General features: G+C 37.0%; 1 protein-coding gene, 1 long non-coding RNA gene and 1 pseudogene across 3 annotated transcripts; 1 reads left to right on the top strand and 2 right to left on the bottom strand.

The window, feature by feature from the left end:
* The first annotated feature begins 180 nt into the window (after window positions 1-180).
* Window positions 181-5,590, top strand: LOC121788754 (annotated as a pseudogene).
* Window positions 5,591-7,838: 2,248 nt separating this feature from the next.
* On the bottom strand, window positions 7,839-11,752 carry LOC121788751. Of its 2 annotated transcripts, none has more exons than XM_042187365.1 (7): window positions 11,416-11,752; window positions 10,109-10,268; window positions 9,813-9,992; window positions 9,407-9,541; window positions 8,932-9,014; window positions 8,367-8,460; window positions 7,839-8,249 (listed from the first exon to the last, which is right to left on the bottom strand). In XM_042187365.1, exons 1-7 carry the CDS (start codon window positions 11,673-11,675, stop codon window positions 8,136-8,138), a joined length of 1,026 nt encoding a protein of 341 aa, XP_042043299.1. In that variant the 5' UTR covers window positions 11,676-11,752; the 3' UTR covers window positions 7,839-8,135. The 2 variants fall into 2 exon arrangements, with proteins under 2 accessions (XP_042043299.1, XP_042043300.1); XM_042187366.1 differs by having other exon boundaries at window positions 8,393-8,460.
* Window positions 11,753-12,366: 614 nt separating this feature from the next.
* Window positions 12,367-13,467, bottom strand: LOC121788753. Its single transcript, XR_006047895.1, has 4 exons — window positions 13,201-13,467; window positions 13,015-13,056; window positions 12,797-12,906; window positions 12,367-12,642 (listed from the first exon to the last, which is right to left on the bottom strand). It is a non-coding gene; the product is annotated as an uncharacterized LOC121788753 (long non-coding RNA).
* Between the last annotated feature and the right edge of the window lie 121 nt (window positions 13,468-13,588).

Below are 13,588 nucleotides of genomic sequence, written 5' to 3'. Positions count from 1 at the left end.
AATTTTTTATAAACTACAGTTTAAATCTAGAGTCGAAAATATTTTCGAAGATCCAAAAAATCAAGAATGCTTCTAGTTGTGTAAGATTTGAAGTACAAATATATAAAAATGCCCTACAAAAATGAGGAATATGAAGTTATCAAGTAAGACGAAGGACAAATATATGAAGAGAGTAGAGTAATGAGGTTTTAAGTGGGGACAAAATTATACTCCTACATTTGAATAACTAAGCGCAGTTACACCACACAACTAGCAATCCCACTCTCATCCGTCCACACACAAGAATTGCCCTATCCTCATTAACACACTATATTCAAATTCCACTTCCTCATGTGAGAATGCTTCCCAAATTTTCAACATTTTTTATCCACATTCTTACAAACAACAAAACATAATTAAACATTGGTTGACTTCATATGTCAATAGTCATCCCCATCTCTCACTAGCCACCATAACTCCATCTTATATAGTTAGCCCCACCCCCCATATTAATATATATTAATCCTCATAGCCAAGTAGTGAACCCAAACCCTCAACATGGGAACCTTAGCACCAGCCGTCTTCGTCTTCGCCACGACGAAGACGACGAGTCCCCATCGAAGAGGTCCGCCTCACGGTAACAAACACGGACGACCCGACCCTGCCCGTGTGGACGTTCCGGATGTGGTTCCTCGGGCTGGCTTCGTGCGCCATGCTCTCCTTCCTCAACCAGTTCTTCGCCTACCGCACCGAGCCCCTCATCATAACCCAGATCACGGTCCAGGTGGCGTCCCTCCCCATCGGCCACTTCTTGGCCGCGGTGCTGCCCGAGACGAGGTTCGGGCTGCCCGGTTCGGCCCGAGGCGATTCTCCCTCAACCCCGGCCCGTTCAACATCAAGGAGCACGTGCTCATTTCGATATTTGCGAATGCTGGAGCGCGTTCGGGTACGGGTCGGCTTATGGGGTGGGGGTTGTCACCATTGTTAAGGCTTTTTATGGGAGAGAGATCTCTTTCTTGGCTGGTTGGCTTCTCATCATCACCACTCAGGTAATTAGGTTCTTGATGTGTATATTTCTACTTTATTTGATTTTGATTGTGATTTATGATCTTGAATTACTAGTTTTTAATCTGGAAATTATTGAAAGATACATCGACTATTTGATTATGATTGTGATTTATGATCTTAGAGAACCGTCTTCTTTGCATTCTCCTCTCTCTTACTTTACTATTTTTATACTTTAACTATTTATTATCATTTTTACAAAACGAGTGCAAAAATGACCGTAATGCGGGACAGATGGAGTAATAAAAATATCTAAAAAAAGTAGAATTCGTATTTCATACTCAAATAATACTATCTTCTCAACCATAGAAAGATATATTGGGGGTGGTGAGAAATTAATAAAATGGAATATTGCAGGTGCTGGGATATGGATGGGCCGGGCTTTTGAGAAGTATGTGATCGAGCCGGCCCACATGTGGTGCCCGGAACTCTAGTCCAAGTCTCCCTCTTCCGTGAGTCAACTTTTCCGCCTGCTTCCACACTAATATTTTATTAGACTACGAGTCATTATCTCATTATATTGTCATTATTTTATAGAGTATCTCCTATATGTTAATACTATAATATTTCATCAAGTGGGCAATCTTTTCCTTTTCTATGACTTATTGGACTTGATAAGACTCTAGGTTCACGTTTGTCACCAATTAAGCTATATGATTATCCAATTTTTTCCAAAAGTAATACTCCCTCCGTCCCACTTTAGGAGTCCCGATTTACTATTTTTGGGTGTCCCACTTTAGGAGTCCCGATTGAAATATTCCATAAATGGTATTCGGCCCCACATTCCACTAACTTTTTTTCCACCACATTTTATTATAAAAACTATTATAAAAAAGTAGGACTACATTCCACTATCTTTTTTCACTGACTTTCCTTTACATTTCTTAAAACTCGTGCCGAACTCAACTGAGACTCCTAAAGTGGGACGGAGGGAGTATATTTAGCTGGATACAATATTGCACAATCTTGCTACATATATTTGCTTTAATATTTGATGTACACACTGAGAGAGAGGATGGAAGCAAGTTATACCTTTTATGAGCTTCACGTGATAAATCTTTGACCTTTCTGTCACAGCTCACAAACTTACAGTTACTATCTCTGATCTTAATGCACCCACCAAGATTCCTCAGCAATCAATCAGACTTAGTTTGTGGACAGATTCATGGACCCATACAAGCCTAAAATCTCGTCTAGATTCATAGCTCATGGAATCTATGACTTAATTTACTGGTTATTGAAACACAGTCAACTTTTACTGATTACTACTAGAAATGAACTCCCTCTAACTTTACTGTCAAGAAACAGCAAAATTGGAGGTTTTTTCTTAATCATATAGCATAGTGACCATTAGCTAAGTAATTAAGATTAGCTGGAATTCAACTAGATGAGAAAATGTTGTACGCCAAACGCCCAAACCTGAAAGAGGAGCTCTTGAATCGAATAACCTGGTGCGTATCAGCGTATCTGAAGCTCGCACAAAATCAGACTGACATAAGAAAGAAGGAGATATGTGAAATTACAGAGGCAACAAGAAATCACTTCTGAGATAAGGTAGATAGAATAAGACTATGTGATATCACTAGGTCGAAAGCTTCGTTATTTATACGTGCCAAGACTATTACAAGTGATGAACAGCACCTGATAAGCTGACCAGTTTACATATTTTCCCAAGATTTGAGATATCAAATGCATATCTCCAAACTGAAACATCTCATGTGAAAATACAACAATGCAACGTTGTGCAGACTTCGAAGGTAAAAATGAACCAATATTGCAAAGGAAAGAGAGCAGAATTTGCATGTGCACTGTTCATCATTCCTTTTCAAAATCATGTGTTTTCTCCACTTCATCTGCACATGTAGCGTGGTCCGAGTTGAGACAGACTAACCCCACATTCTTGTACCAAAACCTCACCGATGATTTCTTCCAACTTTGCAGGGCTTTGCATGAAAAAGACGAGGGCGCGCATGTCAAGGGCAAAGTTTTCCTGATTGTGCTAATATGCAGCTTCTCCTGGTACCTATTTCCCGGGTACCTGTTTCCAACTCTCACAAGCATTTCATGGATGTGTTGGGCATTTTCCAAGTCAGTCACAGCACAGCAGATTGGATCAGGCATGAAAGGCCTTGGCCTTGGAGCCGTGACATTAGATTGGACAGCCGTAGCATCCTTCTTGGGCAGCCCGCTAGTAAACTCCCTTCTTTGCCATAATGAATGTCTTTGCGGGTTATGTACTCATAATCTACTTAGTGCTTCCTACAGCCTACTGGGGATTCAACTTGTATGGTGCTAGGAAAGTTTCCAATTTTCTCCTCACACCTGTTCACATCTCAAGGTCAGAAGTATAACATATCTGCAATTGTAAACGACAAGTTTGAGTTGGATATTCAAAGTACGAACAACAGGGCAGAATACATCTCAGCATGTTCTTTTCCCTGACATATGGGTTGGCTTTGCAACTATTGCTTTCTACCCTAACACATGTGGCCTTCTTCTACGGAAGGTACTGAACTTCGATGCTACTTTTTACGTTCATTTTTTCAATTTTGTCTGCTTTATGATATAATGAGAATTGCCTTGTTATTGCATACAAGTAGTAAAAATGATACCACCTAAGTGTACTTTATGCGTGGAGCATACTCTGGTATTTCATCATCCCAAACATGATGATTAACTTAATAGCTTGTTAATTTGTAAACCACAGGGAAATAATCGAAAGATTCCGTGCTTCATACAACAAAAAAGAGGACATTCATACAAGGCTTATGCGCAAATACGCAGGACATACCATCCTGGTGGTTCTATGCATTACTAGCAGTGACCTTTACTGCTTCTCTGATGCTCACCATATTCTTGAATGACCAAGTTCAGATGCCATGGTGGGCATTGATCTTCGCCTGTATCATTGCCTTTGTTTTCACACTTCCAATCAGCATCATCACAGCCACAACCAACCAGGTAACTGAGCAATGGCATTCCTCTCTAATGTTGTTGCCTACAAAAAAGAAAATAGTTGTGCCTTCAGTGCCAAACATACACTGTGCATGCTTACAAACACATTCAAGTATCATATAGCAACTGGCAATTTTATATTATTATTCTCTGATACAAAAATAAAAATGTTTTATTTGCAGACTCCTGGGTTGAATATAATCACAGAGTATGTTATGGGTCTCATATACCCAGGAAGACCAATTGCAAATGTCTGCTTTAAAGTCTATGGATATATGAGCATGGCACAAGCTGTCTCTTTCCTAAGTGATTTCAAGCTAGGTCACTACATGAAGATCCCTCCCAGATCGATGTTTATAGTTCAGGTAGATTGCATTGTTCAATTTATGGAACACTTCACATTCTTCATCATCATGCTCTCAAACTGTGTATACTCAATCAAAATAGAACAATTATGTTTTAGTCCTAACTAACCACATAGATACATAATTTTAAATGGAAAATAACCAATGTTAGCTAAACTTTGAGTTCTACAGACGTTACCTACTGTAAGGGATAAGACGATGTGGATACCAAAAGGGATGAGATCCACTCTCTAATAAACTAATCACCAATTCGACTACCTACCTACATATATGATGAGCATGCTCAGCATGGCCTTACTACGGGAAGTTGGAAAACGTGTTAACATAGAAGAACATAATACTCATCACTCTAAGATGCCAGACAGTCTTTCTATGACATATTGTTGTTTAATCAATAACTGAAATTCTTACCATCCCAGTAGACTTACTATTCTCATCTGTATTCCATTTATGATGCATCAGTCCGTTGGAACAGTTATAGCTGGAACAATCAACATTTCTGTGGCGTGGTGGCTACTTACATCTATCAAAAACATATGCCACGATGACCTCCTTCCACCAGACAGTCCGTGGACATGCCCCGGAGATAGAGTCTTCTTCGATGCATCAGTCATTTGGGGATTAGTGGGGCCCAAAAGAATATTCGGAAGTCTTGGAAATTATAGTTCAATGAACTGGTTTTTCCTTGGAGGTGCAATAGGTCCTGTCATTGTCTGGCTCTTCCACAAGGCATTTCCAAACCAATCTTGGATTCCTCTAATCAACCTGCCTGTCCTTCTAGGGGCAACAGGTATGATGCCACCTGCAACGCCATTAAATTACAATGCCTGGGTCATCATTGGGACGATCTTCAACTACTTCCTCTTCCGTTACCGGAAAAACTGGTGGCAGAGGTATAACTACATTGTTTCAGCAGCTCTAGATGCCGGAGTAGCTTTCATGGCAGTGGCACTCTATTTACATTCGGCATAGAGGATAAAGAAATAGATTGGTGGGGCACGAGCGGTGAACACTGCAGCTTGGCTACTTGTCCTACCGCTAAAGGCATACAAGTTGCTGGTTGTCCAGTTTACTGAAACTATTGTGCTAAATGTTTTCCACTAGTAGGTATCAAGGATATTTTTGTAGCCCATATTTCTGTGAGTATTCTGCAATTGTAAGATGTTAAATCAAAGGTAGAAACATGAAATATATGTATCTTCATCTACTCAAAGTACTTGTATATACACAATAGTCCTATATGAACTAGGAAATCACTAACCTGCTCTACAATTTATACCATATACTGATATACACAAATCTCATTCTAACACTTTCCGTCAAGTTGGGGCATAGATATTAATAACGCACAGCTTATACAAAGTAACAATCAATCTCAATATGCATGGTTCACTCATGAAAGACTAGATTAGATGCCATGTGAAGTGCAGCCTGATTATCTCACCACAAATTAGCTTGTATTCAAACATTCAAACCCACTTCACATACAGAAACCAATGTACATTCATGATCTCACATACAGATAGTCATAGCTCTATACTCCGAATCCACACTAGAGCGTGGGACCTCTTTATCTTTTAAAACTTTTCGATGAAATCTTCCTTCCAAAGAACACAGAAAATCCAGAAGTAAATCTTTTGTCTTCTTCCGACCCCACTTTTCTTGGTCTCCTCATACAAGATTCTATCTCATATATCACGGCATGTCTTTGTTAGCTGTAAAAAATGGGACCATAAGTGAAACATATGGTTCAACTAAACCTTTCAAATTAGTCATCATTCCCTCCCTGTAATCTTTTCCATATTACACTTCATTCTCATATGCAAATTTGGCCTTCCATTGAAAATTCACCACGAAATTTCATCAGTTAAAAACTAAAAACACTACAATATTCACATCTAACAATCATGAAAGAAGTAAAACGCAGCACTCATATTACCAAAAAATACTACCATCCTCACTAAATAGAATCCAAGATATAGAAATATTGAATTTTGGGGAAAATGCATTAAAGAAATCCAAAATACATAATTAAGGCTATAATCTTAAACTAAGAAATCCACAATGAATAAAATCTGGTTATAATATACGTAAATATACAGCACATATATGGTGTCACTAATTTTAGGAATTACTGCAAAATCAAAGGAAACATTCCTCTCCTCCCTCCAAATCATTTCTCTAATAAATACACAAAAACAGAGGTTAATCTTCACAGAAACATTAGTAGACTGAAGTGATGGCCACATGGGACCTAGTAATTGAATCCTTTTTCCTCATTAATATCAAGAGTTGGTATAAACATGGTCAATTGTGTTACATATTTGGGGCTAAAGTACATTTCGGTGTAAAGAAACAAAATTGTCTAATACTTATAAGGTCACAGCCTCTTAATCCTCAGAAGATATTCCTCACACTTGATATGAGAGGAGTCCCAAACAACAAGGCTGTTGTAATACAAATCAAACCGTCATATTTCAAACAATGCAATGTCAACCAAACACTTAGCGTGAGTTTGGGAACATGGAATTGGAGCCTCCAATTCCAATTCCATTGTTTGGTATCACAAAAATGTATAGAATTGGAATTGAATTATAATTCCAAATTTTCAATTCCATATCAAAAGGAAAATTGGAATTTCAAATAGTCATAAAATTAGATAGTTTCAATAACCACTACACACATTTCACATACACTACACACACTTCACACACTACATATATTTCACACACACTACACACACATACTTCACACATTTCACACACCACAAATTTCACACATTTCCCGCACTACACACATTTCACACACTGTACACATTTCACACACTACACAAATTTCACACACTATACACACTACACACATTTCACACACTACACAAATTTCACACATTTCACACTATACACACCCTACAAAATACATACGCTACATACACTATACACAAAATACGCATACTACACACTTTACACACAAAATACACACACGACACAAATTTTACACAAAATACACACTACGCATACTATACCCAAAATACATACAATATTCACAAACTAAAATTTTAAATTTTGTTCAGTTTAAACTTTTAGAAAATTTTAGTTTTTTGATTCAGATCGGAAAAAAAAATCTAAAACTAAAAAAAAAAAAAAATCGGATGCTTGAAATGTGTGAAATGTGTGTAAAGTGTGAAGTGTGTGAAATGTGTGTAGTGCAGGAAATGTGTGAAATGTGTGTAAAGTGTGAAGTGTGTGAAATGTGTGTAGTGCAGGAAATGTGTGAAATTTGTGTAGTGTGTGAAATGTGTGTAGTGTGTGAAATTTGTGTAGCGTGTGAAATTTGTGAAATGTGTGAAATTTGTGTAGTGTGTGTAGTGTATGACGTGTGTGTGAAGTGTGTGTATGTGTGTGTAGTATGTGTATTTTGTGTGAAGTGTGTGTGAGTGGGTTTTTGTATATAGTGTGTGTATAGTGGGTGTGCACAAATTAATCAAATTCAATTTCATATCAATTACTTCACTTTACCAAACATAGGATTTGGAATTGAATTAGAATTCAATTTCTTCCAATTCAATTCAATTCCAATTCCAATTCCAATTCCAATTCCGTGTACCAAACGGAGCCTTACAACCTTTCTGTGTTAGAAAGTTTTAGTTTTAAAAGTGATCACATGGAACCCCTAAGGCATAAAACCATTAGATCGACACTAGTCAATGAAATCATGGAAGTAACTTCAGAGAGTAAGCCGAGCTAATAACAAAGTAAGTCCCAACGAACTTCCTTATAGCTGATGGCAATATCTTATTGGCAATGGCAGTGCTGAACGCCACTGGTTATACTCATCCATACGAATAATAAAGGAGCTGGAACTTGGGAAACCACCACCACCGTATGCCTGCAGGTAGAGATACAGCAACCAGACTTGAAACTTGATCAGGAATTCTGCTGGAAACGTTCTTATATGGGTTGTTTATATAAGTGCATAAAAGGATAAGTCTGCTAAGTTGCAAACCATAGCAATTTCAGATGTATCGGTACCGCTGTCTATAGTTCTCAGGGACATTTTTAGATTGTTCCTCTGCATGTAAAGGACTGCTCCAATAGGCCTGTTTCATTGGTAGGCATACTCAGTGTGACACATACGGCAAACAAACACCCAGCTAAGTAGCAGTAGCCACACTAAACTTCTGTTTGTTTTACTTCAGGCATCAAATTTATTATGGTGAAAAGAGAAGCTAATAGTAAAACGAGTATCAAACTTAAAAATTGAAATTTAAACATGCTTAAAAGGTTCACCTAGTAATTTAAACTGATGCACGCACACAACAATTAACTACATCAAGGCTCAAGCTAGCCATGAACGATACACCTACATACTATCATCCATATGTTCATGCATGTTGCTGAGATTAGTGGCAATCTAGCCGTTAAGAATTATGGCATCAAAAGTTTTCAGAAAACATGCAAGACAGAGATGCATATGACAAACATGAAAGACTGATGTATAAATGAATTATGAGGCACAATTAATCTTGTGGAAGGACAAAAGGAAAAGAGATTGAGCATGGTTCAATCACCTTAGCCCAGCTGCTGCACTCATTTGGCTAAGTTCCTTGCCCATTTCATCACTGAAATCTGAATTCCCATCAGCTCTAATCGCCTAGCCAACAAGATAGATGCCAGGCAATTAACATATAATTTTATTACTTCAGACTTTTAATAGTTTCAAGCCTGTCACATGCGAGAATCACCCCAAATAAAATAAATAAGAATTATACTCTACTTACTTTACTCTCTCTACACTATAACTATTTAATATCATTTTCCTAAAACCCATGCTTAAAAGAAGTGCCTCACTTACCGTGGGACGGAAGGAGTAGAATATAAAATTAAAAAGATAAGTGCCTCACTTACCGTGGAAATAACAAGAATAAAGATGATTCAATTAATGTAATTATGTCACATGCTTTAAGATTGACTTAATGATGACAATCACAAGCATAATTCAATTAATTAAGAATTGCTGAACAGGTCATTTGACAATTGTCATACCAGACATTCACCATAAAAGCCTCGGCCCAACTTAATCCTGAACACTTTATTCAGCAGTTTACTTGCTTCTGTTGGTCGATTAGAAAGATAGGTGTTTCCCTTGATGATAAAGCCTTCAGAGCAAATCTCTGTTAACTGCTCATGGAAGAAGAAGACCAAAACTAAGTAAAGTATTCGAATCTACACAAATCAAAGCATACTGTTGAAAGAATAGTGACTCAGTAACTCTTTTCCTTCAATGGAGTTGACTTTAAATTATAAAAGATTACTTCATCCAGCAATACAACTATCAGATAGTACAGAATCTACAGATACAGTTAATGCTTTTGGTTAACAATTGCTTCAATGGTGTCGTATTTCCAAAGAAGTTAAAAAAATGGAGTAAATTTATACAAATTGCTTGCACCTGTTGATACATGAGTGGGTTAGTGATGCAGTTTAATTTCGATCGAAATTCTCTTAGTCCAATATAAAAGGCTTTAATGTTGGGTAAATTCCATTGCCGTAGATCTCCAGCTTCAACATATTTGAGAATCATCTCCATGCGTTCTTGGTCATCATGGTTTAGCAGGCTGATATTATCAATCTGCCATGTGTGTAGTACTTAAAATGAGACATCACTACAAACTTATGAAAATTTATTAACAGCTGCATAACCAGTAAAACAGAAAACCCAAAATAAAACATCCAGCTCTGAGTTACCTGATCAGATATAGTATCTGAGAGTTTAGCAGAGAAATATTCATACACAGTAGTGGAGCTACTCTTCTCAATATTTACATGAAATGAAATATTCGGATCAGAATCTTCCCCTGAAGAAATTTGGGAAAGCACTGATTTCCGGTGATCAAAACCAATGACCCTAATAACAAAAGATGTTGAGTTAAACCAGCACCAACTTCATTTCCAGAACTCCCAGTTAGAAGGAATCATACATTAAAAGACATTCAGTAACATGTGCAACTATAACTCACGTGGATGATGTTTGCCTGGAAAGCTCCAAAGGAAAACCTTTCGGACCTAAAAAGTCTAAAGACTAAAAAGTAGCACGTCTTCATTCCTTCTATGCACAAGTCATCAACGCTAAAGAAACATTACAACGAAAGAAGATTATAAGCGAAGAGATATACAGTGGCAAGGTTACACAAATGTTAGTACGCCTGTGGCAACTCATCACCAAAAAAACAGTGGATCAGGTCCTGAGTCACACCTACTTGCATCTCTGATACAACATTCTGGTGAAATGCAAGTATATCCACCAAACTTCAAGCATTTAAAGCAGAATGCAATATTAACATCAAAAATAAATTCATCACAACACCGCCATACATTCTGTGATTGTGATTATTGCCAACTATAGGTGATGCACACACGAGATTTAGTACTATTACCTAAATGGATCGAAAATAGGAAATAGGAATTTCTGATTTCATTTCGGTCTAAATCGAAAAACGTGAAAAAGAAGCTCAATCACAAATTATCATTTCACTTCAACACACTTGTGCTGACTTACAACAGCAATGCATACTGCTTAAATACTGTTTTCACATCAGGATTGAATACTAAATGCCATTTCCAACTGTACACCGCCAGATTATACCAAAAATTATGAAGAAGACAAGCGCACTTCAAGCAGATTAAAAGCAGAATGCAATATAAGCATAAAAACAAATTCATCACAACATCCCCATATATTCTCTGATTGTGATTAATGCTAACTAAAAGTGATGAATACATGTAGCTTAATAGTAATAAATTACCTAAACTGATTGAAATTAGGAAATACTATGAATTTCTGATTTCATCTCCATCCAAATCAGAAAATGCGAAACAGAAGCTCAATTACAAGTTATCATTCATTGAGCATACATGTGCTGAAATTATAACAATTTTGCATACTGCATACATTCTGTTTACACAGCAGGATTGAAATGAATACTAAATCACATTTTTAACTGAACACCGCCAGATAATACCATAAATTCGTGAAGAAGACAAGCGCACGTTACCTGAAGGGCGCAACGGAGGAGAAAGGCAATATGAAGCAAGGGAGGTTGAGTCGAGAGTGGTAGAGGTGCGCGAAAAGCGCTCCAAATGCGCCGGAGAATGAGGGGTAGTTGTACAGCACCAAGTTGGGGATTTTGTTCTGCGGCGCCTTCCGTATTGCTTCCAGAGTGGCGTCCGAGCGCAATTGACGGACCAGCAGAGGAAATCGGAAAGCGGAGGAAGAGGCTGCCAGCCGCCGTGTGAAGGCAGCGGAGGGAGCCATTTGATTTTTCCGGCGGCAATTATAAAAAATATTACTCGCAACTGTTTCAAGTGTAAAATGTTTACTCTATTTACCGGGAAAATGTGTGCAATATCGTACAGTATATTTCATTATTAACAGTATTTCCTATAATAAATAGGAGTAGTAGTACTACTAGTACTAATCTATTAATTTATTATTTTTTGTTCATTTATATTTTTAAAATCCATGTCAAAATCAAATGCAACATTTTATCCTAGAGTCCTAATATCACAACAATACTTCGAGTATTTTTTATTCTAATTTTCATCTATTTTCTTATAATTTTTAAAAATTTATGGGCCCAATTTCTTACTTTTGAAAAACTGAAGACTCGTATTGTTGAAGGACTGCTGCTATATTTGCATTACGTTTGATTAAAAAGTCGGTGTTGGACTCATGAATAATGTAAGAAAAATAAGAAGGTTCGGCCTTTGTCGTGGATGTTTAATGTTTTATTTTTTCCAGTAACTGGCATGTCTATCATCTATAAACCTTTATTTCGACTGGCTTGACTTCTTTTTCAAGCCACCATTACAAGTCGACTCATAAACGTTCTCATTAGTCACAACCATTTTGATCGTAGATCGCGTTTTTTTCCCATACCAACACTGCCATGGGCCACTACTATTCCGCTCCGAATCATAGGCCCTCTCAATAAAAACACCATATATTACAAATGAAAACTCATCCCAAGAGATGATGGATATATGTTGGAAGAAATTATAGCTCATTTAATTTATAAACCCCACACAAATTGCTTTATACAACCAATGTGAAAATCACCAACTAAGTTCTTGAAGGTATCAATTTACAAACATCAACCAATGACTTTAGCTAGGGTTGTGAATCCATCATGCTACCTTATAGTTCTTCCACCAGTTTGTTCAAACCTGGTTCTTGGTAAACACATTTAGAGGGCTGCCACCAACCCTAATGCAGTTGAAGCCTGTTGAAGCAACCAATATTATACACATGCTTGATAGTATATATTACTTTCGTCTCACGATTCGTGATACATTTATTTTGGGCATGCAAATTAAGAAAATGGTACTATTTGATGAGTTAATTAGATAAATGAAGAGAAAATAAAGTAAAATTACCCCAAGTTCATGACATCTGGTTTGTTCTTTTTCTGCAGCTCTGCATTCTCTTGACTTACAATGTGTATCTTCTTGTGTAGTTCTAAATTCTCTTGTTGAGTGAGGTTTGCCTGAGACAAGAGTGATAAGTTTATTCAAGAACATTACACAGTTGGAGATATGTGGACTTCTCACAAGGATATATATATATATATATATATATATATATATATATATACCTTCATGTGTAGCTCTTTGATCTCCTCCCTCATCGTTTGTTCCTACCAGAAAGGAATATTAGGGTTATGTACAATCTCATTCATTGAAGTGTACCTTATATGTGTAAAGAGACTAATCATACTGATGTTTAAGTTTGATATCTTTTTATTTTTTATTTTCGATATAAATATCTGAATAGTTTTTACCTTCCTCGTTCGCACTCCTTTTAGACTCTTCTCGAGTTGATTTTCAAGATTTTGGAGGTCCTCAATGCTCAATCCTGAAAGCTCTTCTCCTAAAAGCTGCCTGTACGTACGTACTCACCGGGAAAATGCATATGGTATGCTTTTAGGATATGCTTGGTATGATAGTATGAAATGAAGGTAGAATAATAGAAAATGATTGACAAACTCAAAATATAATTCATCTTCATAGTATGCATAAGAAATACAAATGGAAAATGTTGCGCTGGAAAATGTTGTGAAATATAAAGTATGGAAGGGTAATTTTTTTCAGAATAAAATTTAAAAGACAAAGAATGATTAATACCACGGGTTGCGGAATGAATGACTATGTCTAATCTAGTAGGAATGA

The sequence above is a fragment of the Salvia splendens genome, unplaced genomic scaffold (genome assembly GCF_004379255.2).
Source record: "Salvia splendens isolate huo1 unplaced genomic scaffold, SspV2 ctg1134, whole genome shotgun sequence".
Lineage (NCBI taxonomy): Eukaryota > Viridiplantae > Streptophyta > Magnoliopsida > Lamiales > Lamiaceae > Salvia > Salvia splendens.
The sequence above is the reverse complement of the archived record's forward strand: the minus strand, read 5'-3'. Positions and strand labels throughout refer to the sequence as shown.